Raw genomic sequence first — 25,713 nt, forward strand, 5'->3', positions numbered from 1 at the left:
AAGTTTTCCTGGCGGGCCCTCCCATTGGCGGAGGCGCCTACTCTCTCCGCGTAAAGAGCCAATGGGGAGAGGGCTCGGCTACCGCCCCCCTCCAGCCTCTCCTACGGCGAAGGCGAGGTTAATGAAGCGCTCGTAAGGCGCGGGCGGAGGAGGGTGGGTGGGGGGCTCATTAGCATAACAATCGAAAGGCGAGGGGCGGAGCCGCCTGGCGCCTGAAATCAAAGTTGCCGGCCGCGCGTCGGAGCGGAGCGCATTCGCTGGACTGCGCGGCGCAGCGGAGGGAGGTGCGTGGCCGCGGGCGCCGCGTCGGGGAAGAGTTGGGGGCGCCGTCCAGGCTGCGCGGGCCAGGGGAGAGAGCGCGGAGGGCGCCCCGAGCATCCCCGATCCCTCCTCGCCGGGATCCCGGCCGCCCCCTGCCGCTGCGCCTCGGCCCGCCCCGCGACCAGCATGACCGAAATCACCGAGAAGGAGAACGAGCCCCAGCAGAGCCCCGCCGCGCACCACCCGCCGGGCACCGGCTCCAGCCTGCCCGAGACCAAGGTGAGCCCGCCCCGTCGGTGCAGCTGCGGGCCACCCCCTTTCCTTGGGCGCCTTTGGCCGGGGAGCCGCAGGAATGGCTGCATGACTTCTCCGGCCGTCCGCCGGCCCCCTTCCCGCCGCGCTCCCGCTCTCCGCAGCGAGCCCTGGACGGGAGGGGGCTCGGGCGGGACGCCTCCCTCTCCTCCGGCTTCCCTGCGCGGCCCGGGCGGATTGCGGGTCCATCGCCCGGCGCCCTCGGCGTTGGCAGAGTGGGCCCCGCCGCGAGAGGAAACGGGGGTCGTTGCCAGTTAGAGCCCCCCCGAATTGGGACCCCCTGGCTGGAGGCAGGGCGCCCCCCCTCCCTCGTTTCCCTTCCCTCGCAGCCCCGGGAGCGGCGGGCGGGAGCCTTCCGAAAACCGTGCCCATCCTCGACTCGGGCTCGCGGGGTCGGAATCTGCGGTTGAAGCCTTCCGGGGTGGGGGCAGAGAGCACGTCGGCACTTCTCTACACGTGTGTGGAGGGACGGAGCTGGGGCGGGGATGGGGGGGGTCCCGCGAGGTGAATCTGGGGGGCATAGTGGGGGTGGGGAACCTGGCTCACTGCAGCAGGGCTGGCGGGCTGGCCTCTTCCCCGGGCTCTGCTCCTTGGCAGATCAAACCTTGGGGGGGGGGGGGGGAGAGAAGGGACGGGTCTGCCAAACAGTCTTCTTTTTGGAAAGGGCTTGGGGCTGTGCCCAGTTGAGTGGGTCCCGGGTGCATCCAGGACACCCTGAGCTTTCTTCCCCAAGGTGGCTGCTAAGGTGCCTCTGCGTGGTTCAGTCAAGAGGGGGAGATGGCCTCGCCTTATGGCATGTTTCCCGGTTCGGGGCTGGTTTATCCATGCAGCGTGTGCTAGACCCCCCCCCCCATAGATCAGGGCTGTAGCCTCCCCTCTCCTTCTTGAAGGACCCTGGGGGCAACACCCCTTCCCACTGTGGGGGGGGGGTGTCCCTCTGCCCCCAGTCTGGCTGCTCCCGCCGCAGCTGTACTCTACTAGGGCCCTACAAATCCTTAAACCGGCTCTGTGCTCCGGCCCTTGAATCCTTAAAACCCCTGCAGGTGTACTGCCTCTTCATGTGGAAGTTCTGACAGCAGACAATGGGCTAGAGACAGCCCAGCTGAAATCTCAGCTCCCTTCGGCCTTGCAGTTAGCTTCAAGACGCACACGTTCAGTCCAAGACCTGATTCTGCCTGGACTCCAGCTGGTCCCTGCTCTGCCCCTTTGAAGACAGGTTCTGGGTCTTGGGGACTGGGGGGTCAAAGCGGGGAGGAGCCTGACTGCGTGGTGCCGATCCACATTGCGTCAGATTCCGGCTACTTTCTAGGGCGATGGATCTGGGGCAGTGTAAACCTACGGAGGCACACCTGGGCTTTAACTGGTTGGTGAAAATTTTGGGTTGCAATGGGAAGCCCATTTTTATTTCCCAATTGCCTTGATAATAGCCTTAGGGGCTTTGTGTCACAGCACTGACTTTGCACGCAGAAGACCCCCGGTTCAAGCCCTGGCATCTCCGCTTACAACGACCAGGTAGTGTTGGCAGGGCCGGATTTACAGGAAAAGAGGCCCTAGGCTATTCCACTTATGTGGAATAAGTGGGAGGCCCTTTCACCTCCCATTTTTAAGTTTGTAAATTACATGAGAGATAATAAAATACATCATTACTGTGATATATATTGATACTAACCTTTATTAAAAATGTGGAATATAGGCCCCTGGGCTGAAGCCTACTTAGCCTATAGGAAAATCCGGCCCTGAGTGGTGGTTAGGAGTGGCCACCTCTAATCCAGAAAGCGGGGTTTGATTCCCCACTCCTCCTCCCCATGCAGCCAGCTGGGTGACCTTGGGTGAGTCTCAGTTCCTTCAGAGCTCTCTCAGCCCCACCTACCTCATAGGGTGTCTGTTGTAAGAGGACGGGTAGGCGATTGTAAGCCCCTTTGAGATTTCTCGTTGTGATGTGATTAAGAGCGATGGACTCTAATTCGGGAGAACTGAGGTTGATTCCCCGCACCTCCACATGCAGTCAGCTGGGTGACCTTGGACCACTCACAGTCCTGGCAGAGCTGTTCTCACAGAGCTGTTTCTCCCAGAGCTCTCTGAGCCTCGCCTACCTCACAGGGTGTCTGTTGTGGGGAGAGGAAAAGAAGGCGTTGGGAAGCCAGTTTTGAGACTCCTTTGGGCAGTGAAAAGCGGAGTATAAACCCCCCCCCCCAACTCTTCCTCTTCTAGATAATTTGAAAGACCTCTGCCTGAGTCCCTGGAAAGATGGGGTCTCAGTACTAACTCTAATAAACCAGTGGCAGGCAAGGCCAGACTGTGGCTCTCCAGGTGTCCATGGACTACAATGCCCATGAGCCCCTGCTGGCAGGGGCTCATGGGCATTGTAGTCCATGGACACCTGGAGAGCCACAGTCTGGCCCACCCACCCCTGGTGTAAGGCAGCTTCATGTGTGACCCCCCACCCACTCAGCTGTAGAATCTGGAGGCAATGAGTCAGGAAAGAGGGAGTGTGAATCTCCTCTGTAGCTTTTCTGGCTGCCTTTGATGTCACCCCCGGTGCTGATGTCAAACTGGTGACGCTGAGGCCCCCGGTGGGTTTTAAAACCCAGGGAGACACTTGGCAGCGTTTTCTCCGCTTGCCCAGTCCACGTTACGGTTGGCCCAGCGGGTGTGTGCCTTCAGCGCTGGAATATACTCCGGAACAAGAGGCTACTTAGGTTCAGGGATATTGCTTGGGGCCGTTTGGGGTGGGAGGTGAGGAGATCTGTCCGTTCTTTGCACGGGCGAGACCCTCCCGGATGGCTGTCATGTCTGGCCGTGGGGTAGCTGCTTCTCCGTGGGAGTATTAATCACTTGTCATTCGCTTTTTAATTTGCAGATCTCTCCTTTTGGCTCAGGGCCAAGGCTGGCGCAAAGTCTGGGAGGAAGGTCATTTTAGAGATTTTGGGGGGGGGGAATAAGGATGCTTTCCCATTCTGTCGGTGGGTGCTGGCAGAGGAGGGTGGGTCAAGCGGCAGATTAGGACGGAAGAGCGCCTGGGTTCCCATCCCTCCTCTTCTGTGGAAGCGCAAGTTTTTGGCCTGTCTCTCTCTGCCTCTGGCTCACGTCCCTCACAGGGTTGGTGTGAGGCCAAAATGCAAGAGAGGAGAATAAACTCAGAGGCTGTTTTGGATCTCCACGGGGGAAGGAAAGCGTTGAGCGCCGTGAATCTTGCTTCTGAGTCGATATGCACAGACCCCGATCGTACCTTGCGTATTTCTCTGCCAGGATGCTGGGCTAAACTGGGGCGGCCTTTGTGCAACGTTTCTTCTGCGTCTTGCGTTCGAAATGCGCGTGACCGTCTCAAGGGGAGGGCAGGAAAAAAAGCCCAAATCCAGGCTCTTAACCAGGGGTAGTCAAGCTGCGGCCCTCCAGATGTCCATGGACTACAATTCCCATGAGCCCCTGCCGGCATTTGCTGGCAGGGGCTCATGGGAATTGTTGTCCACGGACATCTGGAGGGCCGCAGTTTGACTACCCCTGGTTAAAGGTGTGCTCCTAGATGGAGCTGTTCCTATCTAAATCCATTAATTTCCATGCTCTTAGGGTGTAGTGACTGTGCATAGGACTCCCCTGTAAAATCACCCGACTCCAGGGATATTAGTGTCAACCATCACACCCAGCTGGCCCTAGAATCCCCCCCCCCCTCGGATTGACCTGCAGCTGAGTTGAACAGCTAACAAAGAGAAACTTAACTTGAATAGGCTTTTTTTTTTGCTCGGTTGCTTCCCCCCCCCCCCCCCAAATGTAATCCAGCACAGCGTTTTTCCTGGCCGTTTAATTTGCCATCTGTCTTAACAGGTCATTGCCCTTTACAGCAACCCCTGATAGTCCGGATCCTGCTAATTGCATTTTAATGGTTATTCATGGCGTATTCACAGAACTCTCTCCTCCAGGCACTCTTGGCTGGGAACCGAGAGGGGAAAGTTTGCACAAGATGCTTAGCAGGTGCTGCGTTGGCATTGTGGATGCCCTACTTCTCTCTTTCGGGGCCTTTGCTGCAACGGGGAAAGTGCAGGTTGTGGCAAAATAGGACTCACCGAGAGCTCTCCAAATATCCAGGGATTTCTCAACCCGGAGCTGGAAATCTAGGCGTCTTTGAAAGCTCTTCTCTGCCTGCGGGGTTGCTGTCGGAGGGGGCCAGCAGACAGGAAAAGCCGTCCCAATAAGAGAGCTGTTAATTAAAACACGGCACCTTCCCAAGAAGACAAGACGGGCTACGGTTCAAAGGCCATCCCAAAGGGAACCTGCCAAAGGCGGTCGGAGAGATGAGCGTTTTCACCCAGGGTCCAAAAGAATGGGGAGTTAAATTCCGCAGGCACAGTCTTGGTTTGCGGTGGCTTGGCAGGCATGGTTTGGCTTGCCAACCTCCAGGGGGTGGCTGGAGGCCTCTGGGGATGATCTCCAGGCGGCAGAGGCCAGTTCAACCTCTGGGGCAAAGGGCCACTTTGGAAAGTATCGTCAGGCAGGGGCTCGTGGGAATTGTAGTCCATGGACATCGGGAGAATCAGGGCTGGGCCACCCCAGCTCTATGGCATTACACCCCATTAAAGTCCTTCCTCCAGCTCCACCCCCCACCCCAAATCTCCAGATATTTTCCACCCCAGAACGGGCAATCTCAGCCCTTTGTCAAGCAATGGTTATTCTTCGTTTCTGCAGATGCCTCTTAAATCCTGACTTGCTTTTCTGGCTCTCTTGGTTGCTTTATTTATTCCCCCCCCCCCCCAGTGGAACGGTGCTAACAGAACGCTCCGTCTCCCGAGGGACGGAGTTGTACTTATTACGGAATCGCTACAAACATTCAGCAGCGCGTTCCGTCTAGCTCGATGGTTCTGACAGGGGCGGAAGGCAAGCAGCGCGCTGGCATTTTGGGTTCATGTATTATGCAACGGAGCTGAGAGATGCGTCTTTCTCTCTCTTTTCCTCCCTCTCCCTCTCCCACTTGCACACGTACGCACACACATGCCCGCACCAAGGCTTACAGGGTGCTCCGAAGCAGCCCATTGACACTAATGGGCTTAGAAGGGTGTAACTCCCTTAAGACTCCCCGCTAAATTCCTGGGCAGAATGCTGAGTTGTGAGGAACTCTTAGAGCCCACGCAATCTCCTCTCTTCTTCGTTTTTGTGTGCGTGTGCCAAGTTGGAGCTGACTTATGGCGACCCGTCAAGGGGTTTTCGAGGCATGAGATAGATGTTCAGGGCAAGTTTGCCGCCGGCCAGATCCGCGTCACAACCCTGGTCTTGCTTGGAGTCCGCCATCTGAATACTAACCAGGGCTAAGGTTTATCAGGGGTGGGCCGGCACAGTTACCGGTCCCTCCTGGCTGTTTGCGGAGGGTGGGAGAGATGGAAGGGGTCTGAGCCAAGTTGGGGGGAGATATGCTGGCAGAGGGGAGGGGCGACATGGACCTCAGTGGGGTACGGGGCCAGAGAGTCCAGCTTCAGAAGCATCTGGTTTTTTCCAAGGAATCCTAATCTCTGTAGTCTGGAGATGTCATTCCGGGGGATCCCCAGGTCCCACCTGGAGGCTGGCAACCCTACAAGTCAGGGGTCTCCTACAGCTCCCCAAACAGGGTCCAAACCAAGCCCAATTCTTAATAGGAAAACATACCAGAAGCCAGTTGGCGGCTTTGGCCAATAGGGGCAATTCTGTGAACTTGGGCGGATTCTGAGTGGGTGGGCAGAAGGGATTGGGTCCGTGCTTGGTTCTGATGGCCCTTTCTTGTGTGATCATGTTGGGATTGGGAAGCAACTTTCTTCCAGGCCAGACTGGCCAGGGATTCTGGTTTTTTTTGGGGGGGGGAGGCATCATTGGTGTATGGAATTGGGGTCCCTGTGGGTGGGCAGGTAGCTGTGAATTTGCCTGCGCTCTGCAGGGGGTTGGACTAGACGACCCTGGAGGTCCCTTCCAATTCTGTGAGTCTGAGACGGGTCTGCCCTCGCTGCCAGAGTATGCCTGTTGGGTTGTGCCTGCCCCGCTCTTCACATGAACCGTAGCAGATGGCCTTCTTCCCCTCCGGTCGCCCCGGCTCAATCACTTTTTCCCTTTTTAAGACCTTTCCTTCAAGCGGTCTGGCCTGGGTTTGCATTGCAACTCCTTCTAAGGGAGTCGGAGCGGGAAAGGGTGGCCGGGGAGGCGGCAGGGAGTGGAAAAGAGATCCGGGGTAAACTGCCCTAGGAGCTCCGGAACCCAGGAGGGAGCCGCTACTGGTGTCCCTGGCCCTTTGAGAGAGACCTTATCTCAGCCCGCCTGGGCCAGTATCTGCTTCTGAGCCAAGGCATCCGGCTAAAAGTTCCCCAGCTTCCCCTCTTTTAAAGAAAAGACCTCTTTTTTGTGGGGTGGGCAGGGGGGCAGAGAGGCAGCCCCATCTGCTGTCTCCCTCAGTCAGATTGAAGGCTGGGACGTCTTGGCAGACAGGAGCGCCGTACATCCAGATCCGTGCGTGCTTATGATGCGTAAGGAAAAATCTTTCCTCGGTGGCCTTTCCCGCAGCCCCTTGAGCAACACAAAGGCTCAGATGGTGCAGACTCCGGTGCTTTCTGCTGAGGCAGGCTGTCCACCCCCCTTTCCCCTCTTCTCAAGGCCAGCTTTAGATTTCACAGTGAAAAACCCTTTAAAAGCGGTTGCTAGTTAATGTCAGCAAGAGCTTCAGTCAGCCCAGGAAGTGCTTTACACCCCACCCTCCCCACTTTCTCATTTGGCTGCTCTGAGTGGTCGGCCGTTGGCTGCCCCTGCATCTTGACCTCTAGCATGCCTTGGAGGTCTCCCACCCAAATACTAGCCACGGTTACCTTTGCTTAGTTTCGGAGATCTGACGGAATTGGGTTTGCCTGTGCGATCCAGGTCAGGACTGTTGTACAGTAGTTGTGTTTGTGAGAGTGTGAGAGTCAATTGCCTAAGAGGCAAAGTTAGCAAAGAGGTTTAAACACTAGGGACTAGCAGCTTGGAGGTGCTGTGGCGGTCCATTAAGGAGACAGAAGAGATGCGGTAACAGGGAAGCCAGCACAGGGGAAAGAACGGGGCATGGATTCTAGCACCCAATGCCAAGAGCTTGGTGCGAATCCTGATTGAGCATGCCAAAACTAAAAGGGGGGGCAAGATTTGGCAGCTGTGGAGGAGGGGTGGGAAAGAAACGGAAGATGAAAGCTCAGAATCTGGGTACAACTGATGTGCATTTGTGTGTGTGTGTGTGTGTGTGTGTTTTTGGGAGGGTAGATCTGCAGGGAGTCCAACATCATCTGCGGTTTCATCAATACGGGGGAGGAGATTTTTTGGAAAGGCCGGGAGCGGAGCTGCTGATGCGCCTTGCGTTTGCCAAGCTGTTTTCACAGCAGCTGGGATAAAAATAGCTCGGAGGGGCTGGAACCTCACGTCAAGAAATATTAGTTTTTTTAGCAGCATCTTGGCGTGGGGGGGGGGGGAGGAGAAATGTTATCGCCTTCTGTTCCGAAGAGGCCCAGAAGCCGCTCGTGAGCATCGCTTGAAAGGGGAGTTGTGTGGGCCACCATGGGCAGAAGGCTCGGTCCATCCCTTTTCTCTCCAGCGCAAGGAAATCTTGGCTTCTGCCCATTATCCCCTGCCAATCGGCTACTCGTGGTCTGCAGCTTGGGGTCTGCTGCTGCAGGGGCTTTTATGAGGTCCCGGGAACCTGCGCTTTCCTTTTGGAAAACATAACCCAAAGTTTTGGTTCTGGGGTCCTTAATTTTTTTGCAGTTTTGGGCACGCTTGGAGTTTTGACACGGCATCGCGACAAAATGGCTGCGGCAGGAAGTGGAGCCAGCCACCAAGCGGTTGTCACAGATGGGCGCCCGTCACACTGCGTAGTCCGTTGTGCTACGATGGCAGCTGCTGGCAGAGTAACAATCTGCACAGCCCGTCAGAAGCCTATCTGGGCTGAAGCCCTACCTGGCCCCACCCAATCACTTGTCGAGGGCCGGAGATGGCACTAGCAGGTGCCATGGTGCCCGTGAGCACCTTGTTGGGGACCACTGGAAAGCCTACAGGCAGTGGCCGAAAGAAGCATTGATGTGCTTCTCCAATTCTGATTCTGCCCTGTGTCAGCCACCTGCTGAGGGAGAGGAAAGGGAAGGCAACTGTAAGCCGCTTTGAGCCTCCTTCGGGTAGGGAAAAGCGGCATATAAGAAGCAACTCTTCTTCTTCCTCTTCCTCTTCCTCTTCCTCTTCTTCTTCTGCCCATCCTGCCTCCCCTGGAACCATGCTTTCCCCAGAGACGAACCAGGAAACAGTTGCCAAAAACCGGGTCCTTAACCTGCTGTGTGCTGTGCCAATTCACATGCAAAGGCAAAGCAGAGGAGAAAAAAAGATTGAACAACCCCAGGCTCTCTCTCAGAACTGTTCTTATCTTCCCACCAGAACTTTAGCCTGTTTTCCGCATCTAGGCAGCCGGCCGGCTTGGGTCCCCTGCCCCCTGGGCAGTGGGAACTCCAAAGCTCTCTTGACAGATCTATTTATCTGCTTTATTTATAGCTGCCCGTTCTTGCTGAGAGCTCTGGGACTTGTTGTGCATGCATCAACAGATTTTACCCGAGACAAGAGTGGCCTGGCACGCAAAAGAAAGAAAGAAGGGGAAACATTTCCCCAGCCTCTTCTAGATGGGTCCTCTGCGGCTGTTGCTGTTGTCCAACGGCGAGAGAAAAAAGCACTCTCCCCGTGCTCAGAGGGCTACTTTGCGTGCGTTAGTCCCGACTCTAGGAACGAATGCCTAGACTCCCCCGTGGTTCCTTTTCACAAAGTTTCTAGTCCTTTGCGTTTAAAGCGCCTGCCCTCTCCCACTTGAGAGGCAGGGTTTAAGGATCCGGAGGGGGCACAAAGGTCTTGCAAAGCAGGGGTAGTCAACCTGTGGTCCTCCAGATGTCCATGGACTACAATTCCCATGATCCCATGAAACGCTGGCAGGGGCTCATGGGAACTGTAGTCCATGAACATCTGGAGGACCGCAGGTTGACTACCCCTGTTGCAAAGGCTAGCAAGCACAATATCTCGATGTGGCCGTCTTTGCTTTCACAAGCCCCCAGAGCGGCAGGATTTTCATATGCAGCAGAAAGTTTGTCTTTTTTTTGTGTGTCCAGAGGGTGGGGAAGCAGAGGAAGGAAGGAAGTATTGGGATATTTGGGTAGCACTGCTCCTGGGTGCAGTGAATAAACCTCCCCAGACATATGTTGGGGAAAAAAAGGTAAACTTTTAAAAATTTAGTTAGGTCCTGTTCACACTCAGGTTGCAGCTGAAGGAAGAATGAGAACTTTTCCCTATCATCTGGCATCATGTGCGTGAGAGTAGGAGGACGCTGCCTCTGCAGGAGTGACCTGCAGGGACATGTGTCTCCATGGAAGGCCATGTGGAGAGAGGGAGAGGATGAAGTGGATGGGTGTCAGAGGGCAGCTCCCAGGTTAAGCCAGAGAGAGGCATCCCATTCAAGGAGATACCACCCAGACAAACTTAAGAGTGATCACCAACGAGTAACTTTATTGGCATGTAGCTAAGAGTGATCTAGGAACCCCGTCCCCATGTGCAGACATGGTGAATTGCTCACCTCCTTATAACCTTATCTCCCTCCTTTGCCTTTAACAGCCTCTAAACTGGCCCCTCTGGCTCTCCCTTTCACGTCCGTCCGTTCTCCAGCGCTTGTGGGGTGCCCTTGTTTAGCTCTGCACTGTGAGGAGCTTTGAGAACCCATTTCTGCATATTAAATCTCTATTAAGAGGGACGAGCGACTCTTGTTTTCCTGGCCAGCTGGCTAGCTGTCCCTCTGCCTCACCCGCAGGACTGAGCTTGGGCCAGCCACCCAGGCGATGGTTTAGGGCAGCAGGAGATGCCGGTTGCTGCACCGCAAGGGTCTGGTGCAGTCCCAGCCATGAGCAGATGGAGGAGGGATCCTCCCCTCATCTGGGTCTTCAATATCTGGGTCCCAGCATGCAGCTGCCTCTGCAGGGTCCCTTGCAGCCATTCTGGAGAGGAGCTGCTATGCAGAGCTGAACCGGGCAGAAAGCTTTGGATCAATAATCCTTCCATGGATTTGTAAATTGGTGCCTGCCAGCACATCTTGTGGCAGTGGGTTCCAATGCTGCTCATGCATTGTGTGCAAAAAAAAAATGTATTTTTTAAAGGTGTGTTGTAGGCTTGCCAGCTGCCTGGTGGTCACCGACGAAAAGAAAGCTGACGAAACGGCTACATACGAACAGAGTATCTTCTTTATTTTTAAAGCTGCAAGTCAAAGCCAAAACAAGATGCGGTAATTGACTGGTTTTCCAGGAGCGGTCTCTTCCTCAGTGGTTGGTGGTTTATTTCTAAATAAACAAATTATAAGGATACCAAGGCTTGTTGTGCATTTGTTTTAAATGCCCTGTACAGAGTGTCAAAACTTGAAAATTATATTTTAAAAATTTAGAAGCCCAATAATTAAATTCCAGTGATTTTACAGTATGCCCTTTATCAGTCGCTACCAGTATCCAACTGTACATGTAGGAAAACAAATAAAACAAACCCGAATTACAGGGAGGAACATGAGCTTGTAAATTTTTTGCATGTCATTTTCAACTCTTGACGTCCTGCATTTAAAACAAATGGACAACAAGCCTTGATATTTCTATAATTTGGTTATTTAGAAGTATAAGCCAGTGAAGAAGAGACTTCTTGAAAACGAGTTGATTACTAGAATAGCTTTTGACTTTCATCTTTAAGAATAAAGAAGATTCTCTATTTGTATATAGCCCTTTTGGGAACTCCCTTTTCATCTATGATTCTTCTTGGCTGGCGGAGCTATTTGTATATAGCCCTTTTTTTTAGCTCCTGGGTGTTACCTGACAATCTCCTGCTATTACAAAAGGTCTCCAAGATCAGTTTCCCTGGGGAAAGTGGCTACTTTTCTTTTTTTTTTGGTAGGGGGGGAATGACTCTGTGACATTTAACCACCCTGTGAGGCCTCTCCTTGGCCCACTGCAGACCTATCCTTCCTGCAAAAATGTATTTACTTCATGCACCACCACCATCCTGGCCTTTCTTCTCTGCTGAGGACCCTGAAGTTCCTTCCAGTATTCTCTGCTCCTCTGTTTTATCCGTGGTAGTGTGGAGATTCAAACCTGCGTCCAAACACGACCCTCTAACCACTGCGCCACATGGGCTTCCTGTCCCCCTTTGTCCTTCTCTTCACAAAGACAATTCTAACTAGAGAATTCCCTATTACTAAGCACGGCTGTGAAAGTCAGACAGCGCAGAATGCCGACAGGATGGACAGACTCCCGTTTCAAAGACCAGAGCAAGGCTGTTTATCATGGGGCAGGGGTGGCCAGGCGGTGGCTCTCCTGGTGCCCATGGACTACAATTCCCATGAGCCCCTGCCATCCGGCAGGGGCTCATGGGAATTGTAGTCCATAGGCATCAGAGCCACCGCCTGGCCACCCCTGCCATAGAGCACCTAATCCATTAACAAGCCAGGAACTTCTCAGCCAACGCCAGGGTCCCCTTCAGCCCTGCAGTAGCTCCCATTCCTCCTTGTGCGATCTCTCCCTCTCCAAACCATCCGGCCCAATTCCCCCCCTGCACACAACTCAAGAGGTGTTGCGTCTTCCATTAGCCAGCCAGGTCCGGAGTGCAGTGGGTGCTCCCCAGAGGGTGCAGCTCACCCGCGGCGGCAGAGGCTGAAAGCTTTTAAAGTGGCACTCCCTGCCTGTGCTGTTCAGAGCCAGCTCCCCTTTTACGCAGGCATTCGGGCCAGAGCGCACGTGCTCCCCTAGCCTGCCTTGCTTCACCGTGTACTTTTCTCGTGGCTCTCTGTGCTTCGAAGCCACGTTCTGTGTCTCCCTTGTTGTTTCCGACAAGGCAAGGGTGCGTGCTCAAGATCTAGGCATTGGACTGCTTCAGAGTAAGTTTCCTGCTGTCCTGTCCCTCTCCCTTCCCCTCGACATGCACAAGCACACAAATGGACATTTGATACCACTCAGTCTCTGGCTGGGAAGAGAAGTGCTTGCTGTAAAGTTAGCAAGGCTCTTTTGTGCATTAGCAATGCACTCTGCCTGTGCACCCTGAAGAGAGTGGTTAAAATGTGGGATTTTCTGCCAGAGGATGTCCTGATGGCCACTGGAATAAACAGCTTTAAAGGAGGATTATTTAGATGTGGGCTAGACGGACCCTCATTGGTCTGACCCAGCAGGACTCTTCTGAGGGTCTTCTGAAGCCCTTTGCCTCTAGGCCCTGCTGTTGACCTTCCAGAGCAGGGGTAGTCAACCTGGGGTCCTCCAGATGTTCATGGACTACAATTCCCATGAGTCCCTGCCAGCGTTTGCTGGCAGGGGCTCATGGGAATTGTAGTCCATGAACATCTGGAGGACCCCAGGTTGACTACCTCTGCTCCAGAGGAACTGGTTGGCCACTGGGTGAAACAGGAGGCTGGACTAGATGGACCAGTGGTCTGACCCAGCAGGATTCTTCTGTTGAATCTCTTTTTAAAGCCTCTGGAATGTGCAGTGGAGATGGGCGACCATTTCGAGGAGAGTGGCTGAGTCAAAATTTGCAGTTTTGTTGCCCTATCCATCTCCTTGCCCCTGCTTACGAACAGCAGCGCTCCCATGATACAAAATGGCAAAAAGCTTGCTGAGAATTTACACAGAGTCGCTCTTAACCCAAATCACGGGATGCATCTCTCTCATGAAACGGATCTTTCCGAAAGTACAGCATGATCTGAGTTTGTGAATGTGTGGCTCTTGGGTTCAGCCTTGCTGAGCAGATTTCAGTCACTACAATGCAGTCAAGGGTTGCCAGCCTCCAGGTGGGACCTGGAGATCTCCTGGAATGACAATTGATCTCCAGGCGCCAGAGGGTCAGTTCACCAGGAGAAAATGGCAGCTTGGGGGGGGGCCTCTATTTATTTTTATTTATTTTTATTTATATCCCACCACTCCCATACAATGGCTAGTGGTGGGTGACAGGGTCCTCATTAAAAAACACACTGAAACTCCCATTAAAAGGACATACTGATGCAATATAAAAATACACAGCAAACAGGTGATAAATAAAACAAGCATAGACTCTCCTAATGTCATTCCTCCCCCCCAATTCTGCAGATTTAATTCCCACTGGGGCCTGTGATGGGAGCTTCCGTGGGGCCTTCAGTGAGTTCCGGAGGGAATTGATTCTGCATCCCCTCTGCACCGGGTGCTGCTAAGAAAGGGATCTATTCAGATCTGCCTGGCGTGAGATAAGAAGGCGGGCCAAAAAAGGCCTGAGGGGCATTTAACATTTAGCCTGATGAAGAGTCCTGTCGAAAGCAAAAGCCGCCCACCATTTACGTGTCTTGGCTGGTTCCCCTAAAAGGCGTTATGGGGCTCTCAAAGTCCTCGTTTTAGCAACGCAAAAGCATTAAAATTCCATCAACATTTTCCGGGATTAGGCCGATCAGAGGAGCCAGAATAGACGGCTCTGCCTGGAACAGCCGAATTCCAGGGGACCGTGGGATAAACCGGAAAATCCTCCAGGGAGCACGGTCCATTCAGCTTAGACCTTTGTGATCAGATGTGGTTTGCTGCTTCTCTCAGAATGAATTCCTCTCCCCCAGCTGCATACACAGAGAAGATCTTGCCCTTGTGTACATTTTTCTCGACCTTCCCCCCCCCAAGGACAGATGGCTGGGCATGATTTTTCCCTCCCCTCTTGTATCCTCACGACACTCCTAGGAGGTTGGTTAGTCAGGGAGAGAGAGCTAGAGCTTGATATGTTCCTGGAGATCTGGGAATGCAGCTTGCAGAAGGTGGAGTTTTGGCAGGAGAGTGGCCTCAGAAGGGACCTTCTTCCACTCAGTCCACCCCTCTGAAGTGACCATTTCTTCCGTGGGAACGGAATTCTGTAGTCCTGAGAAAAGTTATGATTTGGGGGGGATCTCCTGGCCCCAGCTGGAGGTTGGCATCCAAAGCCCAAGTATGCTTCAGGACCGGGGGAGGATTGGAACCCAGAGCTGCCAGCTCAAGAATGCCTTTTTTGCCATAGTGTGAGGAAGAGAAGAAAGGAGTCCGCAAGGGGCACAAATTCTTGAGAAGGAAATGCATAGGACCTCTCCAATGTACAACGGGGGGGGGGGGGAGGATTAAATTTTGGGGTAGGGAAGTAAACAGCTGGAGTCTTAGAAGCCACAGGGCTGTGGCCTCATGCCTGTGAAGTTCTTTCCCAGAACCCAGTGTCATTCTCTGCACCACTGAGTGCTCCTCTTTCAGTGTTCCATGTGCAGCTCTCTCCATCTGTCAAATCCCAGGATGGCTTTGAGCCGAAGGGATGGCAGGTGGCCGGCTGGCGTTGAAGCATGCCCCTTGAGACATCCCTGCCACACCAGACATCCTGGTTGACCTGCTTTGAGGCACAGAAGAAATGGCCTTGCAGCTAGAGACATCTCTGTCAATGAGTATCTCTCAGCCCCTCTGGCTTTCTGTTGCATCCAGCTACGTCATGCCCCTACAGATGCTTCTGCTGCTATGCTCCGGTTTAATTCCAGAGGTTTCTTAAAGCTCGTGTTCCTTGCAAACTTTGCATTACTCAGTAATCCTCATTACAGCCCTGTAAGGTAAGCCAATCTTATCACCCCCACAGTCCCAGTGAGGCAGGTTGGCTGAGAAAAGAATGAATGTACAAAGCCAGTCTCTGGGGGTGGGGGTCTCAAGTGGAGGTCTTCTTCTACCTGGAGATTCTGTGATTCGAACCCAAAGCCGTCTGCGTGCAAAGCGAATGCTCTTCCACCCAGCCAGAGGCCTTCCATGCTGTCTTGCCTGTGGGCATTTCGGGTTGAGATTAACATGCAGCTTCCTAACTTGTGCCTTGGTCGTTTAGCCTCTGCATTTTGCTGGCTGTGTTTAGATTGGATTTCAGGTGTGGCTGCAAGGTTATGTCCTTGGGGGGTTGCGGTATTTTTAGCTGGGCAACCGGAGGTAGATTTGCCGTTTTAAAAAGCGATCAGTGTATATCCCCATTCTCAAAGTCCTTGAGTCTCACTGTGGAGTTGGTGCAGAAGACTTCTTCTGGGGGTTCGTAGTTAGCCATCCCCTCTCTCTTCCAGCTGGCAATGAAACCCATTCTTTCCCAAATCCCTCTGACTGGCCCAGAAAGTGCTAGCGTTTGCCATGTGTCAGGCAGACCGCTGGCTAATCTTGCTAGCAAGAGATAAAGAAGAGCAAAGAATGAAGCCCCGGGGCTACTTGCGAGCCAGCTGGAGCTGAGACCACGCATCTCAACATCTGTGTCATTACTCCTGACCAAAGCGATAAGTTGCTGTCGAACTGAGCCGGCCTCTTCTTCTGGGCCCATAACCCGCCCGGGCGGTGGCTGCCTGATGCCTCTTGCCTGCGTTTTCTTTGCTTTAGAATCACTGCAGTGAGGCGGGACGAAAGAGCCCGCCTCCTGGAAATGTGCTTTTCTCATCATCTTTCCTCCCGAGCAGCTGTTCTATGAGTTTTTCCTCCTGTGGGCACTTTGTAGTGGACAAGCAGCCCTGTGGGGGGAAAGATTAAGCATCTTCCCTTCCCAGCCTGTCACTGCAGCCTGTCTGGAACTGCCTTATAAAGTAAAAAAAGAAGATGACAACACTTTGGTTATTTTCCACGGTGCATCTAGGTTGGCCCAGATTAGCATGTTTTTTTTTTTTATATGAGTGAAGATTTCCTCTCTCTTTTTTCTTTTTCCCTATGCCAGGTATCTCTGTCTATAAGGTGCGGCCGTTTCCAGCTCTCTGGTATTGGTCCATACGCAATTTTGCTTTTAGAGAACAATGGAAGCATTTATGATTTTAAATTCCATAAATATGACAAATACAGTTTTATAGTTAATTAAATTGCAAATTATGCACTTTATGTTGTCAGAGGTTGTTTTCTTATACCCTGCTTTTCACTGCCCAAAGGAGTCTCAAAGCGGCTTCTAATCACCTTCCCTTTCCTCTCCCCACAACAGACACTCTGTGAGGGAGGTGAGGCTGAGAGAGCCCTAAGATTACTGAAGAAGAGTTGGTTCTTATATGCCACTTTTCTCTATCCAAAGGAGTCTCAAAGTGGCTTCCAATCACCTTCCCTTTCCTCTCCCCACAACAGACACCCTGTCAGGGAGGTAGGGCTGAGAGAGCTCAGACAGGACTGCTCTGTGAGAACTGCACTATCAGGGCTGTGAGGAGTCCAAGGTCACACATCTGGCTGCATGTGGAGGAGGAGCGGGGAATCAAAAGTGGTCCGCCAGATTAGAAGCTGCTGCTCTTATCCATTACATCAAGTAGGCCGTAGAATAAGTTTAGCTTAGATAAGAAAATAAAACATTTGATATATTTAAATTTCGCCCCACATTTAATCCCCGCCCAATAAATAATTGGGGCAAAGCAATTTCTTTCAGATTTTCTGGAAACGTGACACCTCTAACATACATTTCGGGCCTCCCGGCTCGGGTTGCCAACTCCAGCTTGAGAAATTCATTGTCTCTCTTTCTTCCCCGCCAGCTTCAGCGTTTCAAGCGCTCCCTCTCGCTCAAAACCATCCTGCGGAGCAAAAGTGTGGAGAATTTTTTCCTGCGCTCCAACAGCGAGTTCAAACTCCCCTCTGACGTGCTGCTCAGCCCCCCGGATGCCGTGCTGCCCCCGTCCCCCCCACCTGCTCCCACGGAGACGGACCATTCCCCCAGGGCGGCTCCCAGGCCTCTGGCACCTCTCAAGCCCATGAAGACGCACAGCTTCCAAGAATACGTCTTCAAGAAACACAGCCCCTGCGAACTCTGCCACCAGCTCATCGTAGGTAAGCCGCACGTGGGAGGGGGGGGGTCAGTCTTTATCGCTCCCCCCGTCTTCTCTTGGCTGGTGGGAGCCTCCCGGTTCCAGATCCTCCCACACGCACACACACCCCGCCCATGCGAAGACTTAGAAATGTGCCACCCGACGCAAGATGTGTGATTTGCAGAGCCAAAAAGAACATTTGCGTGCCGATCCAGCATTCAGATCTTCGACACTACCTAGCCCTGGAAGACTTTTTCCTTTGCTGGTCTCTGTCGTCCCCAGCCACCACCTCAGCTGCTTTGTGGAAGGTGCTTGTCGGAAAAATTTATTTAGAGGAAGGCATAGTCAGAGGTCTATGAACGACAACTTTTAATTTTTTTTTCTGCTGTTATATATAAAGCGTTTACAGAAAAGTAAAAAAAAAAGAAAGAAAGAAAGAACCCCAGCTTTTAGAAGGCAAGTGGCAGGGTTAGCTATGACGTTACCTCTGCTGGAGGGAACTTCTATTTCAAGATTTTCATACGTACGCAAGTTCCTAAAAGGGGTTGCCGTGCAGAACTCCCCCCCCCCTCCCCGCCCCCAGTCCCGAAGCATAGATTTCCAACCTGGAAATAGGATGCTGTACTAACGTAGCTAACAAAATCTCAAATTCGAGCTTACTAAACTGGTCCCTTGAAAGTATCCGAGAATCAAGGCTTTGTGTTTCAGGGTTATTACCTCCGCGAAATGTGCGTTAGACCAGGGGTAGTCAACCTGTGGTCCTCCAGATGTCCATGGACTACAATTCCCATGAGCCCCTGCCAGCATTTGCTGGCAGGGGCTCATGGGAATTGTAGTCCATGGACATCTGGAGGACCACAGGTTGACTACCCCTGCGTTAGAGTTTAGAGCTTTACCCATCAAAGCCGAACTAGAATAAAGTGGAATTTAAGAACGAACCCGGACTTCAGACCAGAGGCCAAATCTCTTTTGCAGCCATCTCAAGAGATGCTTCATCCCAAATCCTATACATTTGGAAGAAAGACTCTGACACACGCTAGATGTGAGGAGAGTTCTGAAAGCATATTTCCTCCCCCCAAAACATATCAGTAGAACGGATGGTCTATTCATTTCTATCTCCCCGCTGCGCTTAGGGAATAAAAGTTCCAGATCTGTCATCAGTAGCTATCTCAAAGCCTGTATTGTAGAAGCCTATAAGATGTCCCATAGGGAATTACGGCCGGCTCGGTGAGAAGTGCTACAACTAATGCAGCCTTTGCCAAGCACAACACAGTGGAGAAAAGACGGAGACATCGATCTGACTCTTTGTCTTTATGTTCGTCCAGCTCAGCTGATGACATGTTTGGCAGAAGAGGTCTCCAGCAAATAACAGACGCAGATGACAATGATCCACCCAGAAAAACAGGACACTCCTACTTGCCTTCTGTGTTTCATCTAATATAGGAGCTCTCTTCTCTCTCTTACTTCTCTCTCTCTTCCCAAAATGCTTGGAGTTGTTGCAAGTTAACCTCCTTGAAGTTAATCTGTTCAGTTTGCTAAATGTACCCAGGTGACTAGGTTACGTAAGATGTGCCTTCTTTTTGTAGGTAAAATTTCTGTCACTTGTTACCATCAGAGTCAGATCGCCTTTGTAATTTGTTTGAGCAGCATTTTCCATGGAGGATTGGGGGATACTACATAAATCTTCTGTATCTCCAAGCGAAAATTGGTGGGTTTTCTTATATTTAACCCAAGAGGACCAAGGGTCTAATTCAGTATAAATCAGGTTTATGTGAATTTACTACAGCTTGGGAGAAAAATATTATTTTTGTTGATGATAACATAATCTTGGTCTGTTCCTTTCTACCAGCTCTCCTCTTTCTATTACTTTGGCTTATTCCTCGGGAAACCTTCCTCCTCCACCACTAAACCCCCACCCTGCTCCCCGGCCACTATAAGGGACTTTTGTGTGTTCAACTTCACAGGAAACTCAAAGCAAGGCCTGCGGTGCAAGACATGCAAAGTCAGCGTGCATCTGTGGTGTTCAGAAGAAGTTTCGCATCAGCTGTGCTCCGGCAAAACAGTAAGCAGCTCACCAAACGCATACCTGCTGCTTTAGCATCCACCAATTCCTTGGGATGGCTAACACTCAAAACTCCACAGGCCCCGTGCGTCCAGGTGTTCACATCCCTCACTATGTGCAAGAGAGAGAGTCAGGTGGGTGGCCAGGTTGGTCTGGAGCAGCAGAATGACATTTGAGTCCAGTGGCACTTTTAAGACCGACGGAGTTTTATTCAAGGTATACGCCAGGTGTTCTCAACCGGGGTTTCGTGGCGGCCCTGGAAAAATTTCCTGAGTGGGTGGGAGTGAATTAATTTTTTATATATATCCTTTTAAATTTGTTAAGCATATATGAACAATGTATGATCCTGTCAGCTCACCAACCCCCCCCCCCTTTCCCAAAATGGCCAGTGATGGGCCTGGAGGGGGTGGGAACGGGAGGGGCCCCAGGTGGGCCTGTCCACAGCTCTGCTTCCCAACCACATTCTGCACAATCGCGCCACTTCTGGAGTTTCTCAGTGGTAAAAAAGAAATGACAACGGCTGTTATAAACTTTTGTGTGCATGCACACTCCTTCAGACTTTTAAGTAATCATCGAGAGTAAAGTCCGCAGTGCCTCTCTTTCTGTACTGCACCTCCATTCCCACTGGACAGGGAAAGCTCATCCCATTTCTCTCCTCTCCGTTCTCCAGCAGGCTACCTCCTTCCGACGTAATCTCAGCTCCCCGATGCTTGTACATGAGCCGCAGCAACAACCGGGGGCTACCAAGGAGGCTCCCCCGGCAGGTGAGACGGCAGCAGACCTTGAAGGAGGGAGCAAGCACTGAGACTCCGTGTGGGGCAGGGCTGAGGAGCAGAGAGCGCTAGGTCCAAAGCCCAACTCGACCAGGAAGTGTGCCGTCTGCCCCCGGGACATTGGCTCTCTCTTGGCCGAACCAGACTCACGGTTGTTGTGACAATAACACGCTTGCTATTCCAAGTTCTCTGGAGAGTAAGGAGGGGAAAAATAGAACAAGGAGACCCAGGTGATGCTTGGATCTCAGCTCAGGAAAGACTGTGCACCTTTTCGGTTCCCAAGAGCAGATTCTGAGTTCCATTCCATTGGCCATTCCAATTATTTAAGGCCAAAATGTCCCGTGGTTTTAAAATAGAGGCTTAATAGAATGTTACTTAACAGTTGAGGTTCTTGACCTCTGCCTCATGGAAAGCTGAAGCTGCTCTTTTGCACGGTTAAAGCCTCTGCTAAAAGGACAGGGTATTTATCTCCTGGCCGGTTGGTGTGGGGTTTCTACCGATTGCCACAAGAACAATCCTTGACTTAGTGCAAAGATCAATTTATTGGCTAGAGGCGGGTAAACAGATCAAAAAAGAATCTACGCCGATTCCCAGTCTTCTTGGTAGGGTGACCCACGAGTCCTAATTTACTTGGCATTGGTCCCCCACTTAAAAACACAAATCAGTATAACTGCAAAGCGTATTTTTATTTTATTTTTGCTTGTGCCCTGCATTTGTTCCCGACAGAGAGGGAGCCCAGAGCCCACTTTTGCAGGCTTCAAAAGCACAGTGCAAGACCCACTGTGGGGTTAGGACTCACCTCTTGGAGAACACGGATCTGACAACGCATGGGTCTGAGTCCTGGCACTTTCCCACTTGAGCTTTGGGCTCTGCCAATATTTGATTGTCACCGAAAGTCTGAAGGAAAAGGGATTTCCAGATCAACAGGACGTGTTTTCGCCTCTTGCCGATGTACGAGGATTGACTTCTGAAGCTCTCTTCTCTCTTCCAGCAGGCCCCAGTGGGAAAGTGGACCCCATTTACGAGACCCTGCGCTACGGGACGTCGCTGGCCCACTTGAACCGCTCCAGTTTCAGCAGCACCTCGGAGTCTCCCACCAAGAGTCTGGTACGGTCCCCTTGGCGTGGCAACCACACCTGGATGGCCTGCGCTGGTCCGTGGTGGAGAAAGTCAAGGGTGGAGGGGCATCTCAGGTGCAGAGAAGGATTGTGGGAGGAGGAATGTACCTGAGGGGGCAGAAGGGATGCTAGAAAAGGAAGAACCTTGGTTTAATTTCTGGAATCTCCAGTTGAGCAGTCCCAGGTGACAGAGTTAATTGATTCTTTCCTCTCCCTGAGACCCTCAAGAGCTGTTGCCCGTCAGAGAAGAGCTGTCCAGGCTGACGGTCGGCCTCAGGGTGAGGGAGAGGCCATTGCCTACCCTTTGGACACTTAGCAGCGAGACCGCTGATCTTTGTGTTGAAGTCCTCTGCAGCCTTTCACCCTCTTTCTTGTGGCATCGTGTTTCTCCTAGAACGAGAAAGAGGAGGTGGCAGAAGACGCAGAAGGCGGCGGGCAGATGGCGGAGGAAAGCCAGGTTGAGAACGGTAAGCGACGCCAGCCCTCCGTGCTTGAAAGGGACTCTTTTGGGCTGGCAGCTCCCCTACACACACTCACAGTCACACACATTCTCTCTCACACCCATACACACACTCACTCTTCTGGCCCACAGGAGATCCTTATGGAAGAGGGAGGCTGCACAGATGGGCACTCCTTGGAGCTTGCAGAGTCAGAACCTGTCTGGTGTTTTTGTCACAATTCCAAAGCTTGACCGTCCTCTCTTGGTTGGTTTCAGTGTTCGCCATGCCAGCCGAGGGCGAGGGTCCCCCGTCCGAGGAGAAGAGCCCAGGGCAGCAGGTGGGAAAGCACAGTTCTCTACACATAGACCCCCCTTTCGGTTCTGTGTTGCTCGTTGGCTCTTCCGCGGTCCCTAATGTGAAAGTTGGTTAATTCTGTGAAACAGTTGGTTGGTTTTGTTTTTTTGACATGGTGCTAAAGCATACTTGTTGGACATCTTCTTTAAGGGGTCCCCAAGGCCCCTGCTGGCCCCTTTCCTGGTGATCACCAAGTGTTTTTAGAAAGCAGGTAGGGTTATTGCCATCAAAGATTTGATTGGCTGTGCGTATTTTAATGTTGATTCGATAGCTGTTGGTACCACAGCACCAGGATCTGTGCTGTGTTACCGAAGTAGAGCTCCAGCAGTCATTTTGTAGCTGGCTCCACCTCCTTCGGCAGCCATTTTGAGGCAGCCATTTTGTTGCTGCTTTCACCATACCATGTCAAAATTCCAAAGTTGCCCCCAGGCTCCAAAAGGTTGGGGACCCCTGTGCTAAAGTATGCTGTTTTAAAATATATATATATATTCTGTGTATTTTGCTGCATGTGTTACTTTGTGCATGCATAACAAGGTCCCCAAACTTTTTGAGCCTGGGGGCAACTTTGGAATTTTAACACAGCACAGCCATGAAATGACTGCCCTCCGGAGGTGGAACCAGCCACAAAATGGCCGTCTCAGGAGGGGGAACCAGCCACAAAATGGCTGCTGCAGCTTACCTTCAATTGCTGCAGTGGCAGGTATGGCCAAAACAGTGTTTTTTAAAAAACTGGGCAGCCAACAAAATCTACAGTTGCCAGTGAAAAGTCTTGCTAGGCACAAGCACCACACCCACCCTCTAAAAACATTTGTTAAACACCAGAAAAGATTTGGATGGACGCCACATTGGGGACCTCCGGCGCGCGTATCTACATGCAGAATAGGTTTTCCTGGGAAGCTGTAATTTCGGGCAACGTCATAATTCCAGAGAGGTACCATTCAGTTGCAGCAAAATGAAACCGCAGTCTTGCCTTGATTAGAGATGATTTCATGTTCATCTTACTCCTCCCGTCTTCAACCATCGAGGCTGGTCTTCAGCCGCTCTGAATGGATTGATTCCCCTCCCTTCTCCTTGATTAGTTATTGTCTCTAGACAGCCTCTTTTTGTAACTCTTCCCACTCCTGCCCTTCTGTGGCTGGTAAACTTTAATTGTAAATAATTACAGTGCATGAATAATCTGTGCGTCTGATGAAGTGAGCTCTGAGTCACAGGCGCTGATGCTCAAATCAGGGTTGTTCGTCTCTTCCCCTGCCTCTTTACTAGGCTCAGACATAACCGACAAACTTCGGTTTGATTATTTCTTGCCTGCAAACCAGGATTCAGCAGCGGGGACCGGTGGTTGGGGTGGTGGTAGAGAGCACCGTCAAGGTGCCGTTGATGTACGGCGATCCTGTTTTGGGGTGTTCAAGAGCAGAAATATTCGGAGATGGTTTGCTCTTGCCTGCCTGTCCCCATGGAATTTCTCAGTGGTCTCTCTCCAGAGATTAACCAGAGCCAACCCTGTTTAGCTCCTGAGATGCTACGAGATTAGGGTCTCTTGAACCAGGCAGGGCAAAATGGGCAAATGGTTAAAGCAGCTCTGCTTCTCAACCACATTCTGCACGATTGTGCCACTTCTTCAGGAGTTTCTTGAAGCCTGAAGAATGTTTCAGGGGTTTTTCAGCGGCAAAAAAATTGAGAAAGGCTGGCTTAAAATAAAAATGCAAATGTCACGACAGCTTCTTTCAAACTTGGGATGTCATCCTTCATGGCTTCGTGTGTGATGAAAAGGGGAAATGGGAGGGAGGGAACCAGTCCAGGGACAAATGACCCTCAGTCGCGTCGTGAACAAACTGAGGTTTCTTTAAGACCAACAAAGATTTATTCAAGGCGTGAGCTTTCGAGTGCAAGCACTCTTCGTCAGACTAAGAACTCCTTACATGACCGCGGGAATGTATAGCAAAAATTAATTCTGTTATATTAGTAAACTGTGTCACATTGGCTGTATTTGGACACAGAATAAATTTTTGCTATACATTCCCACAGTCATGTAAGGAATTGTTAGCTTGCACTCAAAAGCTCATGCCCTGAATAAATCTTTGTTGGTCTTAAAGGTGCCACTGGACTCTGATTCTATTGTGCTACTTCAGACCAACACAGCTGCCCATTTGAAACTGAGATTTGTTTGCGATGTCTGACTGCAGGAAACAAAAACAAAATTAGCTAGGACCTCAAAGGCTGGATGTCTGTGCAAATTGGACAGCAGGTTGCAAAAATATATAAACATTTATAGCGTGCAGCAGGTGACAATTCAGCTGGCTAAGTTTTGTGCCGCCGCCATAAAAATCCGATGCTCTAAAGTAGCCTAATTTTAAGTTCTATTTTATGATCTGCTTTCAATTGTATTCTATCAAACGTCCATATTCTTTTGGTCTTTTATGTATTAACTTCACACAGCTTGGTCTGAACGACTGTAATAAAGTTTGAACTGAACTACTGTGCAGCTTTAAAAAAAAGATTAAGGTTAAAAAAACACATCCTCCATAGGCTGTTACTGAAATCAGCCAAACCTGTCCCGTGCCTGGAACTAACACAGGCTCTTAATTCACCCACAGGCAGCTCGGGGCTCTGCCCGCAAGGAGGTCGCGCCTATGTACTCCTACGTCGCTCTCTACAAGTTTTTGCCTCAGGAGAACAACGACCTGCCCCTGAAGTGAGTCTTTCTCTCTCCCTGTCTTGCCTGCCCTCTGTTCCGGGGTGGGCTGGCCATTTATCTTGCAGGGAGATCTCAGTCTTGGAGGGTTGGTGGTGGCCAGGCGCAATTGAAACCAAACCTCACGGAGCTCTTGGCTTGAATTTCCCCTCCTTTCTTTTGAAAAGAACAAGGGGGAAAAACTAAAAATCCAGTAGTGAACAGAATTTAAAAGTCTAGAAAGAAAAAGGGGAAAGTATACATAAGGTATCCCCTGTGCAAGCACCAGGTCATGTCTGACCCTTGGGGTGACGCCCTCCAGCGTTTTCATGGCAGACTCAATGCGGGGTGGTTTGCCAGTGCCTTCCCCAGTCATTACCCTTTACCCCCCAGCAAGCAAGCTGGGTACTCATTTGACCGACCTCGGAATGATGGAAGGCTGAGTCAACCTTGAGCCGGCTGCTGGGATCGAACTCCCAGCCTCATGGGCAGACAGCTTCAGACAGCATATCTCTGCCTTACCACTCTGTGCCACAAGAGGCTCTCAAAAAGTATACATAGAGAAGTCTTAAAAAAAAAAATTATCAGTGGGGCACTGCCCCCTTACTCCTCCCAACTTTCCTTTGAAATCTCCTTGCTGCCTCCAGTCTCAAGGTGACCCTTTACAAAAGGGAAGGAGAATTTGGGTGGGCACAAAGGATTACTTTCTTTGGAGCTTCACCTTTCTCCGTTCTTTGTCCCTTCAGGCCCGGAGATCGAATCATGCTGGTGGACGACTCTAACGAAGACTGGTGGAAGGTAAGCCGAAGGAAAGAAACAGAAAATGTTTGTGGAGAGAGGGAGAGCTTTTGGGTTCATTTCATCGAGTGACGGAACAGCTAACCCCCTTGTGTGATATCCCGGTCTGAGGGCTAGACTTGGCTGGAAACCTTGGCCCTCACCTGCTGCTGTGCAGGCAGA

The 25,713-nt window shown here is 51.6% G+C and overlaps 1 protein-coding gene across 2 annotated transcripts in view; it reads left to right on the plus strand.

Annotated features, from left to right (window-relative positions):
• The first annotated feature begins 208 nt into the window (after positions 1–208).
• The window catches only part of STAC2 (SH3 and cysteine rich domain 2), a 32,334-nt gene continuing 6,829 nt past the window's right edge, over positions 209–25,713 (plus strand). Inside the window, exons 1-9 of one of the 2 annotated variants that reach the window (XM_077314487.1) lie at positions 209–540; positions 17,066–17,357; positions 19,300–19,397; positions 20,068–20,161; positions 21,165–21,277; positions 21,683–21,755; positions 22,004–22,065; positions 24,677–24,774; positions 25,500–25,551. In XM_077314487.1, coding sequence (XP_077170602.1) covers positions 448–540; positions 17,066–17,357; positions 19,300–19,397; positions 20,068–20,161; positions 21,165–21,277; positions 21,683–21,755; positions 22,004–22,065; positions 24,677–24,774; positions 25,500–25,551 — 975 coding nt within the window. In that variant the 5' untranslated portion in view covers positions 209–447. Of the gene's footprint in view, positions 541–17,065; positions 17,358–19,299; positions 19,398–20,067; positions 20,162–21,161; positions 21,278–21,682; positions 21,756–22,003; positions 22,066–24,676; positions 24,775–25,499; positions 25,552–25,713 lie in introns of both variants that reach the window. The other variant, XM_077314486.1, reaches the window with a different exon arrangement.

This window comes from Paroedura picta, chromosome 16 (genome assembly GCF_049243985.1).
Source record: "Paroedura picta isolate Pp20150507F chromosome 16, Ppicta_v3.0, whole genome shotgun sequence".
Classification (NCBI taxonomy): Eukaryota; Metazoa; Chordata; class Lepidosauria; order Squamata; family Gekkonidae; genus Paroedura; species Paroedura picta.